We start from the raw sequence: 21,710 nt of genomic DNA, 5'->3' as shown, positions 1-21,710 counted from the left end.
GAATAGGGAATACTTATCCACTATTAACTATGACTTTTTCCTCAGTAATGTTATGAATCCAGTACGTGGTCTTCCGTCTGCTCGCCACCAGAGATCGTCTTCTGATTACATTGACTCTCACACCACACAAACTGTTGCACATCACCCTGGACTACATTTCCCATGCTCCATTGCACTGATTGGATTCACCTGCAGCCAATCACACACACACTATATAACAACCACTCAAATCCTTCTCTAATTGCGGAGTATTGTCTCCATTTATCACTCTCCTAGTGGTAGCACTTTATGGAGCCAATATCCTGTCTGAGTTTAGTCTAGTTCCTAGTTCTAGTCCTGTTTCTAGTTTTGCCTAATTGTCTGTTCCCGATAACCTGCCTGTCTTGGATTTCTCTCTCGTCTTATTTTGGATTCTGTTCGCACCTTGCCTGAATTATTATCTGTCTGTGGATTACTCACTTGCCTTGTCCTTTGGATTATGTTCACTGTTGATCGACCTACGCCTGTTTATTGGATCACTCTTCTGTTTGCCCTCTAAGTACCTGTTTGCCATTGTCCGACTCTTGTCTGTTTTGACTATGTTTAAAGGGTTCATATGATGTGATTTTAAGTTTTCCTTTCTCTTTGGAGTGTTACAAGCTCTTTGTGCATAAAGAAGATCTGTAAAGTTGCAAAGACTAAAGTCTCAAACCCAGAGATATTCTTCATAAAAGTTAAGACTCGTCCACGCCCTCTTAAAATGCCTCATTTAAACACGCCCCCACATCTACGTCACAATGTGGGAAGATTTGCATAACGCCACCCAAATGTTCACGCAAAGAAAGAAGGTGTAACTCTGATTCTCGCTGTTGCCACTGGTGCCATGTAGTGGAGACGCTGTTTCATTGTGTAAAAGAAACTACTTTGTTTGGCTTTCAAAAGAGGACACAACTAGAAATCAGTGGTTAAGTTGTATTTACAACACCGTTCCAGAACAGTTCAAGCCAAATATTTAGATGTGTGCTACACATTTTATGGAGGACTGTTTCCTGATCCTGTGAGAGTAGACTACAATGCCGGCTGTTCTGACTCACAGTCAGTAAGTACGTTTACATATGTAAAGGATCTGCCACTGATGATTCAAGCGTGAGTTTTGAGCAGTGTAGAGCAGCGGTTCTCAATTCCAGTCCTGCTCTGCACATTTTGTATGTTTCTCTTATGGCTTCAGACGTTTGTTCTATTTGAACATAAGTGCCCTGCGAAGTGAACATCACAGGATATTCTGCCATAATTCCAGTTCGAAGCGAACGTATATGTTCCATTCAAAGAGCATTGAAGTGTGCGAGACGTGAATTTAAATTGTATTTATTTACAGAGGTATATGATGTCACACTTATCCGTTTGAGTATAGACTGCATAACGCAAATCCATGAATGAATGTTTCGAAGTGAGGTAAACTTCAACAGATTTCGCCTGCTCAGGGAATAGGGAGCAATGAACACTGTGTAGGGACCATGTCAATGGGAACACAGTTCATGCACAGAGCTCACTTCTGACGAGCTGATTATCTGAATTAGGTTTGTTAATAAAGAGAGACATGCAAAATATACAGAGCTGGGGGGTGCGAGGACTGGAATAGAGAACAGATGGAGTGGAGTAGTGCTTGTCATTTGTCATTTCTCCGATCACAAATGGAGACATGGTTTTATGTTTACACAGCGCGATGCAACGCATAAAAACACAGTATAAGTCATTATAATCCGTAATTATGTCCACACTGGATGCAACAAATGGCTTGTTTGTAATAGGTTTTATAGTTTTTGTCTTGTCGTGCCGGTGTTCTGACCGGTACACGCATCACAGCGTAACATTTCTGTCACATGCTTGAGGCATTCGGCCAATCACAATGCACTGGATAGCTGGCCTATCAGAGCACACCTCGCTTTTCAGACCAATGAGTTTTGTAAAAAATAGTGCATTTCAGAAAGGTGGGGCACAGAGGAGAAACAATAATGTACAGTATGTGGAAAATGTGTTTTTTTTGAACCTTAAACCACATAAAAACCAAATTACACCAAATACACAAAACAATGTTCTTTTTAGCAACATCATATGACCCCTTTAAGAATAAAGCTTTACAGATGGATCCGCACACCTCTCCTCTTGTTCGGCCCCATTACAGAATACTCAGCCACACAAGGATCCAGCAGCTTTTTGGAGGAACATTGGCCAGGTATGGACATTGCAAGACTGTTATTAGACCTTGAGCAGGGCACGCGATCGCTCAAGGACTATATTTAAGAGTATTTATCCATTGCCCATTACTCTGACTTACCGGACTGTTTGCTGATAGAGTTTTATTGTGAAAGTATTAATCAACCGCTGATGTCTAAGCTTAGACGCGAGGGTCCACGTGGGGCAGCTGTGGCCTAATGGTTAGAGATTTGGACTTGTAACCAGAAGGTCGCAGGTTCGAGTCTCGGTGCTGGCAGGAGTTGTAGGTGGGAGGGAGTGAATGAACAGCGCTCTCTTCCACCCTCAATACCCATGGCTGAAGTGCCCTTGAGCAAGGCACTGAACCCCCAGTTGCCCACTGCTCCGGGTGTGTGTTCACGGTGTGTTCACTTCTCACTGCTGTGTGTGTGCACTTGGATGGGTTAAATGCAGAGCACCGATTTCGAGTATGGGTCACCATACTTGACAAATGTCACGACTTTCACTTTCACTTTTCACTTTCATCACTCTGTCAGTTTATGGACTATGCTTTGTTGTGTGTTGGCTCTTCATTCACTGTGGGTGTCACGGAGGAGGAACGCAAAACCATGTCTGTGACTGAGATGGCGGACACACCAGTTCACACTCACAAAATGGGAGCCACAACTATGCCCTGTCATGTCTTAGCTGCCATTCCTGAGTCAAATCAAATCACAGCTGATCTCCATGACTCAAATCAAGTTACATCTGTTCGTTCAGAGTCATGACCAGAATCTTGTCACATCTCAGCTGTTCATCCAGAGTCACGTCAAGTCACAGCTGATCTTCCAGAGTCTCTTCATGTCTCAGCTGATCTACCAGAGTCTCGTCATGTCTCAGCTGATCATCCATAGACACGTCACCTCACAGCTGATCATCCAGAGTGACATCACATCTGTCACATCTGTCTGTTGCACCCAGATCTTCAAGGTTAGTCCTTTGGTATTCCAGACTGGTATCCAGTGTGAGGGACGCATCGCTGGTGTCTGCATGCGCAGCTGGTATCCCCAAACCCACACACTCTGGACTTCCTGTTCCTGAACTGATTCCCCTATCTGAAGCACTTCCCTTAATGGGGATCGCTTTATGGTGTGTTTGGGCTGCATACTCCACCACAGAACCTCCCTAGGTGGAGGCGCTCGCTTTAGCTCCTTGTATGGTGGTGGCACCCAGCAATGCACTCTCAGCCTGTCGTGTTGCAGTCGAAGAGACCGTTACTGAACTCTCCCTGTTTCCTGATGTTACTGCTGCAGAACCCCCAGAGGTGTCAGTGGTATCCATTAATGAACTCTCTGCCTGTCCTGTCACGGCTATTGAGGCCATCTGTGATCTCTCTACCTGTCATGTAACGGCTATGGAGGCCGTCTGTGAACTCTCTGCCTGTCCTGTCATGGCTATGGAGGCCGTCTGTGAACTCTCTGCATGTCCTGTCATGGCTATGGAGACTGTCTGTGAACTCTTGCCTTGCTCTGAACCGGCCGATGAGGCCATCTGCGAACTCCTGTCCTTGTCTGAATCAGCCATGGAGGCTGATTGTGAACTGTCTGTCAATTTTGATGCTGCTAATGAGTCTGATTTTGAACTCTCTGTCTTGCCAGTGTCTGTCAATCAGTCTGATCATGAACTGTTAGTCTGTCCAGGATCAACCCATGAATCAGTTTTTGAATTATCTATCTGTCCCATTTCCCTCAATGAGCCTGAGGTGGAATCACCTGTCTGTTCCGATCCCATCAACAATTCTGATCTAGTACTATCTGCCTGCCCAGTATCAGTCCACAAGTTGTTTGTCAGTTCAGTTCCAGCCAATGCTCTTGGTTTTGAACAGTCTGTTCATTCTATCTCAGCTAATACATCCAGTTTTGAACTGTCAGCCCATTTTGTTTCAATTAACAAACCGGATTGTGAACTTTATGTTTTTCCTGTTTTAGCAAATGAGTCCTATGTTGAACCATCTGTCTGTCCAGTTCCAAACAAGGAACCTGTTATCTGCCCCATTAGTCCAGTTATGAGCCCAAAAAATATAAATGCAATCCATGTCTGTCCCGTTAACCCTGTCACTGCCTTAGAAACCATTCAGGAACTGTCTGCTTGTTCTGTTTTCCCAAATGTGTCTGTTGAACCATCTGCCTTGCCAGTCCTAGTCTGTGAGCCTATTAATGAACTGTCTGCCTGTCCAATTTCAGTCAGTAAGCCACTTTGTGAACTGTCTGGTTGTCCAGTTTCAGTCAGTGAGCCCGTTCATGGACTGTCTGCCCGTTCAGTTGTCACCAGGGAAAACATTGATGAACTTTTTGTGTTCTCTGCCTTGGTCCTTGAGACTGTATATGCTATGTCTGTTTCCTGTGTCTCTCTCTGTTTTTCCTAGTTCCCAGTCTCTATCAGGGGTCTCTGTTCCGTCTGCTCAGCCATGGTGGCCATCTGCTCCGCCTTCATGGTCTTCTGTCTGGCTCTGGTGGTCTTCTGCTCCGCCGTGGTGGTCTTCTGCTATATCTGCTCCACCTTGGTGGTCTTCTGTCTGGCTCTGTTGGCCGTCTGCTCTGCCATCATGGTCTTCTGTCTGGCTCTGGTGGGAAAGTCGTGGCCTAATGGTTAGAGAGTTTAACTCCTAACCCTTAGGTTGTGGGTTCGAGTCTCGGGCTGGCAATACCACGACTGAGGTGCCCTTGAGCAAGGCACCAAACCCCCAACTGCTCCCTGGGCGCCACAGCATAAATGGCTGCCCACTGCTCCGGGTGTGTGTGTGTTCACGGTGTGTGTTCTTCTCCGTCTGCGATGGGTTAAATGCAGAGCACGAATTCTGAGTATGGGTCACCATTCTTGGCTGTATGTCACGTCACCTTCACTTTCACTTCTGGTCCGTCTGCTCTGCCGTGGTGGTCTTCTGCTCTGTCCGCACCACCGTGGTTGTCTTCTGTTTGGCTCTGGTGGTTTTCTGCTCCTTTATGGTGGACTTCTGCTTCTTTGTGGTGATCTTCCGCTCCACCGTGGGGATCTTTGGACTCGTCTGCTCTGCTGTGGTGGTCCTCAGTGCCACCTGCTCTGCCGGCTCCGACCTGGCTCCCTGCTCTAGTTTTGCCTTATTGTCTGTTCCTGAAAACCTGCCTGTCTTGGATTTCTCTCTTGTCTTGTTGTTTGGATTCTGTTCCACCTCACCTGGATTATTATTTGTCCGTGGATTACACGCTTGCCTCATCCTTTGGATTATGTTTGCCATCAATCAACCTACGCCTGTTAAGTACCTGTTTGCCATTGTCCGACTCTTGTCTGTTTTGACTTTGTTTAAGAATAAAACGTTTGCAGATGGATCCGCACGTCTTTCGTCTCATTTGCCCCGTTACAAATAAATTCCTAATTTGCTGCTAATTAATAGTTAGTAAGGCAGTTGTTAAATTTAGGTATTGGGTAGGATTAGGGGTGTAAAATAAGGTCATGTAGAATAAGGCATTAATATGTGCTTAATTAGTACTAATAAATGGCTAATATTCTAGAAATATGCATGCTAATAAGCAACTAGTTAAGAGACCATAACTTAAAGTGTTAACCCCCTTTTTTTTTTTTTTTTTTGCTCTGAGTTCAGTTTGTATATTATAAAACTGTTGCAGTTCATTTATTTTGACAACTAATACAATGTTAAACATTCAATGTTTACTTTTTCAGTTTTTGAAACAATCTAACTCAAAATTGTTGAAGAGTTCAGTGATTATATAAAATTCACTAAAGGTTGACTAATATTTGCACTAGTTACCTACGTGTCTCAACCATAAGAATGCAATGATGAAATTTTGAGAACCAGAACCAGTCCGACCTTTCAAGTTGAACTTGGGTTAAGACATTAATTTTTTGGCATTAAATCAGTGGTTCCCAATCCTGGTCCTGGAGAACCCCAAACACTGCCTGTTTTTGGTGTCTCTCTTATCTGACACACACATTTGAGGTCTTTTGAGTCTTCACTAATGAGCTGATGAGTTGAATCAGGTGTGTTTGAATAGGGAGACATCTAAAATGTGCAGTGTTGGGAGTTCTCCAGGACCAGGATTGGGAACCACTGCATTAAATAATGGTGCAAATACCAGTTAACTGACTACCGCAAACATTAGTAAATCACTTTGCACTTTGCATTTCATTCAAATACTCTTTGCCCATAAATTTTGTGTCTGAAAAACAAAAACTCATTCAAATACATATGTGTCATGGTGTGCCTACTGTGTAGGAACGAGGAGACAAAGGAGCGCAGAGACGAAGGGAATCCAGAAGAAATATAGACTTTATTGACGCCAGGGAACACACACGGAAATAGATGTTTAAAGACAGGACGAAGGACTCAGGAAAACACAGGACTTAAATTACAAGGAATTAATTGGGACACACCTGAAATCAATGAATAATCAAAACACGGGAGAAACTGAGTCATGGGGAGCACATGGGGGGCAAAACACAAGACACAGAACTGACATTACTCCCCCCTCCCCGAAGGTGCATCCACGCGCCACACAATATCCAACAGGGTGGGTGGGCACTCTGGAGACCCCTAAGGACAGGCTTACATGGGACAGCAGGCCTCCAGAGCGGTACCTGTTCTGGCACCCATGGCAGATCAGACAGACTAGGGTGCCATGGCGGAGCAGGCAGACTATGGAGCCATGGCGGAGTAGGCAGAAAAGGGAGCCATGGCAGAGTAGGCAGCTCAGGGGGCCATGTCGGAGCAGGGAACTCAGGGGGCCTATAACCCCCCACCCCCCAAAAAAATCCTTGGGGAAAATATCGGCCCCTGAGGCCCTCCAGGGGCCTGACTCCGGAACTGTGGCTCTCCCTGGGCTTGACGTGGGAACCGGAGCCATCCAGATTCAGAGCGGACTCAGGGGCTGCAGCCAACACTGGAGTGGACTCAGGGGCTGGAGCCGACACCTGAGTGGACTCAGGGGGTGGAGCCAACACTGGAGTGGACTCATGGGCTCAAACTAACAGTCTTTTTCTCTGCTTACTCCTTCACTGGTTTGGAGTTTAGGAGTGGGCTGCTGTTAGCTGAGGGCTTGGAAGGGAATTGGCCTGTGGACTTGAGAGTGCAGCGGCCAGCGGCCTTGGCTGAGGAGCAGCTGGTGGGTTTGAGAGTGCAACGGCCGGGCTTGACTTTCGAGTGGCCGACGGCTTGACGTAGGACTGGCAAATATAAGACTTTATTGACACCAGGAAATGCACACTGAAATAGATATTTTAAGACAGGACGGAGGACTTAGGAAAACACAGGGCTAAAATAACAAGGAACTAATTGGCTAACTAAATACACACCTGAAATTAATGAACAATCAAAACACAGAAGAAACTGGGTCATGGGGAGCACATGGAGATCAAAACACAAGACACAGAACTGACAATATGCAATAAAATCAGCCCCAAAATAACTATGTCCCTGCTTTCTCATTGCTAATTTTTCTCTTTATTCTTTAGTAAATCCTGGCAGTAGTATTTAATGCCAAAATTAAAATGAATGAATGTGCATTTGCCCAGAATATGTATTTCTACATAAGACACTCACCTGTTGTTCTTCAAAAACCCCTATCTCTTTCTGTGCTTTCATCCTCTCATTAAGATCTCCTCCTGCACAATACTCCATCACAACATAAAAGAATTCAGCGTCTGTATCTAAATAAGGAAATATCCAGTCAAACATTAATTCAACTAATAATAAATGTATTTATTAGTGTGATACCTTCATTTCACAGCCAACAACTAGATGTTTTTGGTTTTGTTCATATTGTTCTGCTTTAATCTCTTAAACATTCTGTTCATTTTTTTCTGTTTAATTTAATTTTGGGAGAAAGTAAAAACTTAAACTTTGTAATAAAGGTACATTATTTTCCTCTGTTCTAATATTACCTTCAAATGATTCCACATAAGAAACAATATATCCACAGTTTATTTTCTTCAAGATTGTGACTTCCTTTTGGACTCTGTTCAGATCCGTCCTCTGAGGGGAACAATTGTAGATTTTTGTTTTTAGTTTTTTTTTTTTTTTTTTTTTAGCAAAAGAAGAACTTCCATTTAAAAGTGACGTTCTTATGACAACTGAAAAATGGCAACGTCAATAGCTTTTTAATGTCAAAAAAAAAAAAATAATAATAATAATAATATGGTCCATGCTTAAGTAAATTCTTGATTTAGTAAATGCTTAATTGTACTTACATCTCTTGAATTCATCTGTTTTATCACATAAGGATCTCCATCTGAGTTGGTCACTAGAAACACTCTGCCTGAAACCCCTTGTCCAACTTCTTTCTGCATTGTGTATCCATGTTTATATAACACTCCTATAACCAAGATTTAGAGTAATTTATACAAAATACAATGATCACTAGAGACCACTAGAGAGCATTTTAAAACTTTGAATCAGTTGAACCAATTGCTTCTAACTTATTTATTTTTAGACCAATTTGGAGTAGACATCACAGTTACGTCACTTGCAGCTGCGCACGCATTGTGGTGGCAGAAAAACACTGGTAACAAATAGAGAGAAACGGGTGAACTTCATGGAATAAGAGAACAAACGTATTGTGGATGTTAGAATCAGAATGCAAATCATTTTTGTTGTGGACAGCACATTCAAGGGCCTAGTTTATTTTGGGACCCCTCTCTGACCACAATAGTTTTGCTACATTTTGATTGGATCTTGGTGGACTAACATAAGGAAACTGTCCAAAGCCATCAGATAAAGATGCCAAGGCAAGAAGAAGACCTTTGGTACAAAACCCGGGAAGGAGGGGACTTCAAATTGGTCAAAATGCAGTTTCTGCCCTTCACCCACCAACAGACTGATTCATCAGGTTTGGGTCTGTGACCACCATAAAAAATCCTTAGGACCTCTGGATGCAGGGTTCCATCCAAAACCATTCATAACTATGTTCTCAAAACTTAAACTGATGCAAACTACAATACCCACATCTTAAACTTATTCAGAGAAATAGGTATTTTCAGTGACAGCGACGTGTAGTGCAACATCTTACACAAACTCAGCTGTTAATGGACAAATGAATGCATGCATGACAGTTCAATCTTTTCCCATCATGTTTGGACTTAATGTGTTCATAATATTGCCAAAGGTATTATGGTTTTGGTTTGGTAAGTGAGAAATACACTGGTAAAACTTTAGTGACACTTTTCTGAATGTGTGTTTAGACTATGCAAATAAGTTCCACAGGAGGAAAGAAGGATGGGCTACACCGTGTCCCCAGACCCTGATGGAAACAGCCAATCACAGCCTGGAAATGGAAAGGCACCAGATTGCAATCTCCTCCTCATCGGAAAGGGATAAATGTACCTTCCCAAAAGACACTCTTCGTTCTGAGCGTGAGTCCTGTCAGGGAGAGACACTTACAGAGCAAGTTCTGAGTCTCCGGCCTGCAAGGGTGAGACAGCAACAGAAACAACCCTTTCTGAGTTTCCTGCCTGCAAAGTTGATATAACAGCAGATCAACCTCCATTCTGAGTCTGAGTCATGTCAAGGAAAGGACTGCAACAGATCACCAACATTCTTAGCCTCGGGCCCGTGAGGGAAGAGGCAATAACAGATACCAAGTCCTAAGTCTCCAGCTTCGAGGCAGCAACAGACACAACCACGTTCAGAGCCTCTGGCCTGCGAGGAAAGAGGTAATCTACGTTCAGACTCCATTTAGAGTCTTCGTCCAGCGAGACAACAACAGATGCAGCATGTCCTTAGTCTCCAGCCTAGAGAGACAAAGTGGATCAACCAAGTTCTGAGTCTCTAGCCCAGAGAGGCAGAAGACACACAGACATCTGCAACAAGGTTACACTACAGTGAGCAAACCTTCACTCCAAGGTACATTTGCTGGCGTGTTCCAGGCTAAGGACCTTCTGCATCTGCTCCAGGGCCACATCTGCGTGTTCCAGATTTTAGGACCCTTTGGTGCTCCAGGAAATCAGCATTCTCCAGTGCTTCGTGTTCAAGGCTGTCGAAACGGATTCCTGCACCTTTCCCCACTGCATTGCTACCAGCACAACCAGTGGAAGAAGTCACCGCTACCGGACTGCTCACTCAACCACAGAGAACGTAAATATCACTTATCTAAACCTCTTCCAGAGACCTTGGCATTGTTAGATATTATCAGTATATGATTTTTTTCTCATTTACATTAGATATTATATAGCTGATTGCAGTTTATAGCAAATCTTTCATGTATTTATTTGATACATAATAGGGTTCTTCACCTTATTTTTTTTTCAGAGTAGCAGCAGTTTATCTTTTCAGATAACGTAGCTCTGACATTGCAACACCCAACATAATCACTTGCATTTTATGCATCTTATGCACTTTATTCTCATTTCATTTATGGTATTCATTTAGTAGTTGTTGATTACTCTTGTCTATATTTTGTTAATAAAAAAATTAATTTCATTACAGTTGTGTCTTCCTTATGTTGATGATACAGAAGAGGTTCTACAAGTTAGAGATCCCACCAATCTTTCTTATGTGATGTACTCATAACCACACCTTAAGTGACACGTGATCCAAATATCATAACGTCATTGGTGACGCGAGTATCCATCACTACACTATTTCGCCTCCCTAGGTTGGCGAAAGCAAAAAATCACAAAATTTTTATATAATACTGGCGTCAAAGACGCCATTTGAAGCTAAATGCAGATGTTTAACCAGTGGCGGCTCCAGAATTTTTTTGTTGGGGGTGCTAAGTGGGGGATTAACAGTTCAGAGGGGCTGGTAATGAACTCATGATTCTGAGTTGAGGGGAAAAGAGAGAATGACGAGTTGATTTTTCTTACCGGAATTGTGAGATATAATCTCAAAGTTTAAAGAAAAAAGTCAGAATTTAGAAATATAAATTCAAAATTCCTTTTTTTTTAATTATTTTATTCCATGGCTTGCAAAGACTGAAACATTAAAACAAGTATTTTCTGCCAACAGACAGGCTCCGCCAACAAAAATTTATTGGGGACATAGTTTACTAAGCCAATAAGAGACAATTAATTATCTTATTCATTATTAAACAAATGTGTCATTAAAATGGCATAAAACGTAATTAAATCATTATAAAATAATACTAATAATGATAATATTGTCCCTTTTTAGAATGCTATCTAGTAAGCCTATGATAATAATGCTTTTTAATAAGTAATTATTTCCCTATAAATAAGTAATCTGTGCAAAGTTAAAAGTAAAAAGTGCTAAATGGCCTCCCCTGACTGCAGTCTACTCTCGTCTACCATTGCCATCAGATTGTGGTTTCTGAGAAAGATTTGATGCTTTGTGCTGCCAACATAAATTTAATGTTTATGCTTCTGAAATAAAACTAATGTTGCTTAAATTCAATATGAAATTTATACTCACTGGTCATACTAGAAGATACATCTCTGTTTTGATTTGATTAAACAAATGTGTCATTAAAATGGCATAAAACGTAATTAAATCATTATAAAAAAATAATAATAATAATAATATTGTCCCTTTTTAGAATGCTATCTAGTAAGCCTATGATAATAATACTTTTTAATAAGTAATTATTTGCCTATAAATAAGTAATCTGTGCAAAGTTAAAAGTAAAAAGTGCTAAATGGCCTCCCCCTGACTGCAGTCTACTCTCGTCTACCATTGCCATCAGATTGTGGTTTCTGAGAAAGATTTGATGCTTTGTTCTGCCAACATAAATTTAATATTTATGCTTCTGAAATAAAACTAATGTTGCTTAAATTTGATATGAAATTTATACTCACTGGTCATACTAGAAGATACATCTCTGTTTTGATTTGATGCACTGCTGTCATGACTGGCACTGGAGAGTCTGCGATTCTGAGCCATCTTTAGGGAAAAAAAAACAACAACAACTGAATCTTAATGAAGTATCCATCATATTGATTATATATATATATAGATTAAGTATTATTGATGGATGTTCAACATATAAAGCAATTGAATAATGTAAGATCATCCTGATCAGGGTGAAACTGATCTATTATAACAAACACAAAGCTGAAAAATGCAGCATATGCACTATAACAAAGTTAAAAGGCACCAGCTCATACCCAGTTAATACTTGTGTCTTAACGGCTGGTCTGTTGCAGTTATGGCCTGACATTCATTTTGTCAGAGTTAACATCATCAACACACTCTACACATTCAGTTTAATGATTTTCTGCAGTAATACAGTTTGTCCTCTGCACTTCAATTACTACTTTTGCTCAGCTTCCAAATCAAACATCAGAAGAATACAGAGGACAGTCGGGTACTGCTGAGTGAATCATCGGTACTCCCCTTCCCACCTTAATTAATTGTATATGTAAATACATATATTGTCTATTGTCCATTTGTTTATTGTGTATTTTATACATATTTATTTTACATTGACTTAGGTCTTTATTTCTGGCATGTTGTGTTTAAGCATTTGTTAACAAGAAGAAGAAGAAAGATCCATGTTTTGGACAATTGCACTCTGCACAAGATGTTTAAACTGGTGTCGTAGGACACAGAGAGTGCTTCGTCCAGGTAGCTGGTTAGAGCAGCAAGGACCAGGAACAGTCTAGTATGGCCCTCGAACGATCTCCAGATGGGAGTGGGGATCCATGGAAACTACGGAAACAAAGAACACTGAGGAAAAAACGGAAACAAAAACGGAGGGAACACACGGAGGTAACTGTATTTGGTGGGGTCTTCTGTCATGATTCGCTGGAGCACGGGCACAAGGAAACGAGGAGACGTGGAGATTTCACAAAAACAAAAGTTTTTAATAATCCAACATGGAGACACAGAACACAAGGATGACATTCACAACAAGTAGACCCAACCAAGAACGTATTCGGTTACTAACGTAACTTTGGTTCCCTGAGATACAAAACAAGTACTGCGTCTATTTAAGATGCTTTGGGGGAAACTCCTTTTTCTCAGATGACTGAAGCCTTTCAATAACGAAGTGTAACTGCATGGCCATTGGTTTGTGCAGTGAATAAAAAACGAACCAATGGCTCTGCAGCGGACCCCTCCAAAGCCCGCCAGAATGGGCAGGGTCATCTGGCTATATAAGCGGCACATCGCCATAGGATCCTCAGGTTACTTCGACTGAAGCGGTGACTGAGTCGTGCAGCTACATAGCACGGCAAAGAACGTAGTACTCATTCCGTATCTCAGGGAACTGAGGTTACATTAGTAACTGTGTAAGTTCCCTATCAATACTTCACACATACAGTGTCTGTTTAACCCTCTGAGGGTCTAAGGGTATTTTTGGGGCCATTTGTGCTTTTTTCAGTTTCTTATAAACATCTAATGGCTAAAGTCTAATCTCACTGTAATCAGCACAAACTGGGCTATAATAATATGTAAGCAGCATGTGTGTACATGATTGTGTTTTTGAGAAAAAAAAAATGTTATGTGTGGTTAGTGAAAAACTAAAAATGTTAAATCACTTGAATAAAGCAATAAAACACATACAGAACAGCCTTCTAGACCCCTTCAAAAAATGAACAACCAAGTTGTTCCTGCCCACTGATTGGCCAGCTATAGGAGCGTATGAGGCTGCAATGGCTGCTACATAGACCTTTAGCGTGGAAGGGGAACGGCCCTTATCCAACAGCTCTTGCAGGAAGGACAATATCAGAAATATGTTGCATGAGACTGGGTTTGTGCTGCGGGCTGTACTCCAGGCGGAGAAGACAGACCATTTAAGGCCTCTTGTAGATGGTGCTCTAGCCTGAGAGATTGTGTTTAGCATGTTCTCGGGGAGGTTCACCTTGCGTCTCTGTTCCCTGACTTGCCTGATTATCTGTAGAATCAGAGCAATCGGGGGAAAAGCGTAAAGGAGGATGTTGGGCAAGTCATGGGCCAACACGTCCCTGTCCTTTGAAAAGTAAGTTGGGCAATGAGAGTTGCCTTCTGAGGCGAAGAGGTCGACCTCTGCCCTGCCGAAGATCTCCCAGATTCTCTGAACCGTTTGAGGGTGGAGCATCCCCTCCACCGACATGACTAACCCCCAACAAACGAAATCTAAACCTTGCCCAAACCAACAAACTATATGCGCTGCTCTCAGCGAGCGCAAGTTGAGCTGAGCCCATTCCGAGAGGCGCTCCACTAGTGTGAAGAGGTACTTTGAAGAGAGACCGCCCAGGCGATTTATATTGGACACTACCATCATGCTGTCCGAATGGACTAAGACGTGGTGTCCCCTTAGGTCTTATGTGAAGCCGGCCTTCCTCTTTCGACCAGTGGCCGAAAGCTGGTTTGCCATCGCACAGTGCTCCCCAACCCGTGTTGGAGGCGTCTGTCAAGACCACCTTCCTTCTGTAGACCATTCCCAGGAGCACGCACCATTCCATCCACCGAGGATCTTTTCAAGGGGCCAGGGCTTTTACACAGGCCCGGTCTACCTTGGCGCAAAGGTGTCCAAGATTCCAGGCACGGGATGGAACTCGTGGTTTCAGCCAGTACTTAAGGGGCCGCATGCAGAGCAGGCCCAACTTTAGTACCAGAGACACAGAGGCCATGAGGCCCAGCATCCTCTGAAACACCTTTAGAGTGTGAGAGGCTCCAACTCTGAATGAGGCCACAAGCTGCTGAAATGACAGCACATACACTGCTCTCTCTATCACCCTCATTAGGGCTGAGTCGAAAACCGCTTCCAGGAATGGTATTCGTTGGCTGGGGGACAGTGCGCTCTTGGTAAAGTTGCCCCTGAGTCCCAGGCATTCTAAGTGGTAGAGGAGGAGGGATCTGTTATATAGTAGCTTGTCCTCCAACTGGTGTCGGCCAGTCATCAAGGTAATTCAGAATGTGGATTCCCATCTGTCTCAGTGGGGAAAGAGCCACATCCATGCACTTCGTAAAAGTGTGAGGAGCTAGGGACAGTCCAAAGGGAAGGACAATGTATTGATAAACCACTCCCTCGAAGGCGAATCTCAAGAATCATCTGTAATGGGGGGCTATCTGGATGTGAAAGTAAGCATCTTTCAGGTCCACTGAAAAGAACCAGTTCCCTGGGCATACTTGGGAGAGGATCTGTTTCAATGTAATCATCCTGAATGGCCATCTTATGAGGGCGCGATTCAGGTGCCTGAGATCAAGGATGGCCCTTAAGCCGCCATCCTTCTTGGGGATGAGGAAGTAACGGCTGTAGAAGCCTGACTTGCTCTCGGCTGGGGAAACTGTTTCTATGGCTCCTTTTGCCAGCAAATTCATCACCTTGGCACATAGGACGTGTGCTTCCTCGCTCTGAGGTGGAGACCATGCCGCTGAAACACGGGGGTCTTCGAGCGAATTGGAGTGTGTAACCTCGTTTTATTATCTCCATGATCTAGCTTGAGTCTCCGGGGATGGCCTGCCAGGTCTCAGCCCACGTGGCAAGGAGCTGGATCAGTTCAAGTAGGAGGACCCGAAGCTCGCAATGAGTAGTTGAGGAAATTTGCTGTTTTTTCAAAATGTTTGTGTATTATTTTTCCCACAATAACAGCAGTTGGTTGTGTGAATGCGATTAGAATGGGCCCCATGTTCACAATAGTATTTTTGGGCACAAACACACTGCCATCGGCACCTGAAACTGAACAGGGTGCTTGGAGGCATAACAGAGCCATTTTGGGGGGTGGTCCGGCTGCAGCAAGACTTTGCCCCTCCTCTTCCTGTCCCGCAGATCAGCATGACGCCTGAGGTGTAGGGTCCAACACTGTCTGGGGTTGGGGGCCCTGGCATTTAGGAAACTGGTAGCGTCTGGCCGAGCAGGAGCGTTGGCGAGGCTTGGGATCCGTGGGAGCAACAGGTGGCGTGGGCATCGCGGGATGCTGAGTTGGCACATTTTTGGGGCAACTAGAAGCAGCCATTGAGCTGGAGTGCTTTAGCAGGAAGTGTCACATTGCCTGGGATGACTTCTGTGCAGCGGTATAGCATTCAAGGAAACCCTCAACTGCAGGTCCAAACAGTCCTGTAGGGGAAACCGGGGAGTCAAGGAAGGGGACCTTATCTGCATCCTTGATCTCCGTGAGGTTTAGCCATAAATGGCATTCAAGCACCACTAGGCTGGCCATGGACCTGCCGATCGTCTGCGCTTTTATCTTGGTGGCAAGAGCCAGGTTGGTCGCACTGTGCAGCTGCTTAAAAGCTGCGGGGTCTGGGCCGGACTCGTGCATGCAACGGAGGAGCTTGGCCTGGAAGACTTGTAAGACCGCCATGGAATGAAGTGCCAAAGACGCTTGTCCAGCAGACGAGTAGGCTTGTCTTGCGAGAGCTGAAGTCGTCCTGCACGGCTCGGACGTGTGGGTAGCCTTTGCCTTCCAGCCAATGGCCGTGGGCAGGCAAAGATGCGTGGCCACTGACTCAACCAGGGGAGTCTGTCATTTCCTTTTTCTTCGGCGCTTTTCTGAGTGCTGCTTCAGCATGGGCGGCACCCAAGCATGAAACATACTCACCGTGACCAACAGCGGCGCAATGTTTGAGACAATGCTGAAAATTTGCCCTGAAATTTGTTCTTTTATATCGCCAGATAGTAGCAGGGAACCGGAGACCATTGCTGCTGCAGGCGTGAGGGTGGCACGAATGGCCGAGCAGGAAGAGGTCTCTTGATCCGCTGTGAGCCTTGATTATGGCGGAGGCTTTGTAGTCTCATAGACCGAAGATCTAGCAGTCATCGCTGAAAGAGAATAATCTGAGGATCCTATGGCGATGTGCCACTTATATAGTGTTCCTGTGGCTCAGTGGTAGAGCATTGTGTTAGCAGCGCAAAAGGTTGTTGGTTCGATTCCCAGGGAACACGTTAGGTAAAAAAATGTTAGCATGAATGCATTGTAAGTAGCTTCGGATAAAAGCGTCTGCTAAATGCATAAATGTAAATGTTATATAGCCAGATGGCCCTGCCCATTCTGGTGGGCTTTGGTGGGCTTTCCCACTGCCAAGCCATTAGTAAACAGACACAGTACGAGTGAAGTATCAGTAGGGAACTAAGGAACAGACAGAAACTTATAAACACAGGATAATTACAAACACAGGTAAACGGAATCATCAATCACTAAACAAGAACAGGAAACATGACCAAAAGAGGTAAAACACGACATACAGTCCAGAATCCTGACACTACCATGCTTATGCTCAAGCACTTTCTCAGTTGTTTTGAATCATTGCCTTTTGAAATCCATATTTTCACTAATTCTGTTTCAGCAGGAATCTATATTGAGAGTTATAGTGGCGTAAACTTACCGCATCAGCATGCCAATCAAATATTGGTGGAAATGTGTCAATAATATCTGTGAGACTGCACAAAAACAGGAACACGAAACACCAAAATAACTAAAGCTTTCTGATTATAGCCTATGTATTATCCATCATCTCCAAACATGGATCCAACTTTTGTATATTTATATTATTATATTATATTAATATAAATTTTTAAAATTGAAAACACTGAGATAAATAAATGCATCAGAGCGCATACACCCAGGGGCATCACGCATACCTTCCATTAAATAAATAATTAAATAAACAAATAAAACAAAACAGTGGCCACTTGGACAAATGTTACTGTTTTTAGAATTAAATTTTTTATATATATTAATTTATTTTTTACCCCAGGGTGTATTTTTTATTTCGTTTTGGAAATTTTAAAAATAAGAGTACGACTTTTTGTAAACTGTGCATTAAAAATTCAAACGCACACAAATTCACAGTTACATTAACACCATTACATACACTAACCTTGTTGCAGTCCTGATGATGGATGCTTACTAATGAAGTATGTGATGAAATAGGTAAAGTTTAAGCTTTTTATCCACGCATCAAAACAGGAGAACTTCTTGCTTTACAGCGGTACGATAAAAACGAAACTGAACATGCACGGAACCTATCTATCTACTTTAGTTTTAAGTAACATGCATAACAGACTTCCTCCTTCTCTCTCTTGTATATTAACTCCTTTATGTCCAGGCACAGTCGCCAAGCCTCGTTGAACTTTAGGGTTTTTTGGGGGGCGGGCCTTATTATTTAGTGTGATGATGATGTTTCTCATTCCACTTTTAACATGCAGGAGTTGGATATTTCAACAGTGACTGGTGACAAAGAATGAAAACTAATAGCTTTTTCAACAGAACGTAGTCCTAAAAGAAAACTGGAAAAAAAAAATCACTTTCAATTGTGCCAGAGTGAAATCATTATTTTTAAGAAATAAATTGTTATTTTGTGGAAACCCATTGCTTTAACCATTTGAGTTTTTACACAATGTGAAAAACAGATTAAGTTGTATCAACATAAAACGTTAAGTGGATGCAATAGAAAAATCAGCTTTACATTTGTAGACTTTACTCAGAATCACTAGTTATCATAATATTTGGAGTGTAAAATAACTATTTTAAGTTACACACAAATGTTATATTAATGCAATGTGTTTTTAATTACACTATTTAGACTTCGAGATTTATTGTATTAAATGCATTTCAATTATCATTTTTTTTTAAATTATTGTTTAAATAAATAAATAAATAAAGCTACCACTTCAATGTTATAAACATGTCAACAACAAGCAAAAAAAATAACCATTTAAGTCCAAACTGTGTGTGTGTGTGTGTATATATATATATATATATATATATATACACACACACACACACACACATTACATATACACACACACACATATATATATATAGTTGAGCTGGCAACTTAAAGGTGCAATAGGTGATTGTCTTCAGAAACATTTTTATTTTGTCATTCTTGGTGAAAGTCTCTTCACATCCCTATAGCAATCATTAAGTTAGGTGATCTAAATTTTTTTTGTCTGTATTTATATATTCTGGCATAGGACCAAGAAATGTTCGTCCAATCAAAATGCTCGGTCCGAGTGTTTAAATTGGCTTTCCAACCTGCCTGTCAACACATGTATCCGCATACTTCTGTGCACCCGGTTCGCACAAACAGGATACATCATCAGCACGTTAACGCATGCGGTGCAGACAGTGCGAGAATGGCGGCAAACATCAACAACCCGATCTTCCTTCTTGGGATTGTAATACTTTTAAAGTTTTCTTACCGGTGAACAACACATGATGTAGCCCATCGGTTCCCAATTCCAGTCCTTGCGCCCTCAGTTCTGCATATTTTTCATGTCTTGCTTAGTTAACACACCCGATTCAGATAATCAGCTCATTAGAAGTGAGCTACGTGCATGAACTGTTTTCTGATCGATATGATCCATACAAAGTGTTCAATGCTCCCTACTGCCTGAGCAGGGGAAATCCATTGAAGTTTACTTCACTTGGGAACATTCATTCACGGATTTGAGGTGTGAATCGTCTTCACACACAGATATAACTTACTAGAGAAGTGTGAAATGATATACCTCTGTAAATAAATACTATTTAAATTTACGTCTCACACACTTTAATGCCCTTTGTATGGAACATAAATGCTCGAGGACTGGAATTGGGAACTGCTGATATAGCCTATTGTAGTAATGTTGTCTCTGGTATTCTGGCCTGTAAGCGTACATGCGTTCAGGGGGTGTGGCTTTGGACGGTGATTGCAGAGAGGGTGGGATGTTCGCTTTCTGTGCTATCAGGCTAAAGTTTGTATTTCCTAGATCTCCTACCACACCTTTAATGTAACATTTACCGCACAGCTAGCAATAGCACACATGCTCACAAAAATTAACAGAAAGGCCACCAATGCATCAAAAACTGAAATTTCTGCTTTTTAAATGAAGCAATGTAGTCTCAAAGTTTGTAAACATCCTCGACCTCACCACTGCTATATTATTGACATAACTGACATAACAGAAACCCTTTAAAACCATACAGAAGAGAACATGAAACACTATCAGATCTTCCCCTATCTTGTGCAAAAGACATACAAAATAACACTTAATTTCAGCATTTACTGCTAGGGTATGCACCAGGGTTTTCTGAGTAACAGAGGTGTAGTACACAAATAGTACATTACTAGAACAAAGTTCCAATCCTGAAGAAGCATCACAATTTATTTTTAACTTAAATAATTTCATGATATTTTAAAATTCAAAATAGTAAGTTTAATACACAAACTAATTTTGTTCACAATGATTCTGTTATTTAAATACATAAGATTGGGATTTCACTTCCAGAAGCTGAATAGAACCAGCCAAACAGTTTTGTGTGCAAATTATTGTGTGCAAATGTTTGGGGTAGAGACTGAAACATTTTATCTGCAATCACTCTTATAATACAGGAAGTGTTTCATATAAACAGGATATCTGGTAATATCCGAGAAGGTTTTTTTTTTTTTTTTTTTACAAGAAATTGTACCTCGCTGCAGTACAATACTTGCAGACATGCAACTGCAGTTAAGTTAATTCTCCATACTAGTCACCTTTAACCACTAACCGACTGTCTGTGTTTGTCAATGTTATTGCAAATATATATATATATATATATATATATATATATATATATATATATATATATATATATATATATATATATATATACTTTGCCAGGTAAATTACATTTGTCAGTTATCCATGTGAGATAAAAATGGTCTACATCATGTCTAGTACAGTATATTGACTTTTATTCTACACAGTTCATTGCATAATGAAATTCCCAAATTTGAGTCACAAAATATTTGGAGACCATGCTAAGATAAAATAAATATATAAAATCATTTTCAGATCTGAAAATATTTTGTTTCTATTAACGATACAAGTGTTCAGAAAATTTGACATCCTAATAAAAACTGGAAAAATTGGAAATGACCAAACCAACTGAATGGCATTTTTAGTGCTTTGCTTCTCCCTTTGCTTTCTTGATTGAAAAAATTCAGAGTCAGAATGAGAGACAGAGGTAGGATGCAACATATGTGAGTGTATTGGGCTAATTATTCCAGATTGTTGTCTGCTTGAAACATTACTTTAAAGTTTTAAAGAATACCTTTTTAACTACAAGAACATTAAAACTTATAAAAGAGCTTTTTTTTTTTTTTTTTTTTTTTTTTATTACAGCTGCATAATCAATTTAAAAACATGTTTGTAATTATTAATTTATAAAGTTGTTTCTAGTTTCTGTTTATTAGAATTTAATTTGAATAATTACTGTTCCTTTGCTTATATCTTTGACTAATGCCACTAATCTTGGCATTAGTCCATTATTTATGCGCGGATTACATTAATTCAATTAGTCCATTATTAATCACTTTAATCAACTTAAAGGGGTCCTATTATGCTCTTTTACAAAGTCTTGATTTTGTTTTGGGGTGTATTAGTACAGGCTCTCATACTAGGTTGTTCGAAAAACACATTTTTTTCACATATTTTACATTAATACAACACCTCTCTCTCCAGTCTGGCATGAACGGCTCGAATAGTTCCTGTAACAAATGAAGGCCCGCCTTCTGGAATACAAGATGTGCTGTTATTGGTTAGCTGGGACAGTGTGTGCTGTGATTGGTTATCTGGGCCAGTGTGTGTGGAATGATTGGCAGCACTCGGCGCCTTGTCGGGAAATGTCCTGCCTCTTACCAT

General features: G+C 41.6%; 1 protein-coding gene across 4 annotated transcripts in view; it reads right to left on the bottom strand.

Annotated features, from left to right (window-relative positions):
• The window catches only part of LOC109084605 (serine/threonine-protein kinase 38-like), a 47,641-nt gene extending 29,514 nt beyond the window's left edge, over positions 1-18,127 (bottom strand). Inside the window, exons 1-6 of one of the 4 annotated variants that reach the window (XM_042759371.1) lie at positions 17,921-18,125; positions 17,426-17,480; positions 11,974-12,058; positions 8,413-8,537; positions 8,107-8,197; positions 7,766-7,872 (exon numbers count right to left, since the gene is read on the bottom strand). In XM_042759371.1, the coding sequence (XP_042615305.1) occupies positions 7,766-7,872; positions 8,107-8,197; positions 8,413-8,537; positions 11,974-12,058 (408 nt within the window). In that variant the 5' untranslated portion in view covers positions 17,426-17,480; positions 17,921-18,125. Of the gene's footprint in view, positions 1-7,765; positions 7,873-8,106; positions 8,198-8,412; positions 8,538-11,590; positions 11,612-11,973; positions 12,059-17,425; positions 17,481-17,920 lie in introns of all 4 variants that reach the window. The other 3 variants (XM_042759370.1, XR_006160386.1, XM_042759369.1) reach the window with 3 other exon arrangements.
• Positions 18,128-21,710: the final 3,583 nt, after the last annotated feature.

This window comes from Cyprinus carpio, chromosome A7 (genome assembly GCF_018340385.1).
Source record: "Cyprinus carpio isolate SPL01 chromosome A7, ASM1834038v1, whole genome shotgun sequence".
Taxonomy (NCBI): domain Eukaryota; kingdom Metazoa; phylum Chordata; class Actinopteri; order Cypriniformes; family Cyprinidae; genus Cyprinus; species Cyprinus carpio.
This window is presented reverse-complemented; position numbering and strand designations above follow the sequence as displayed.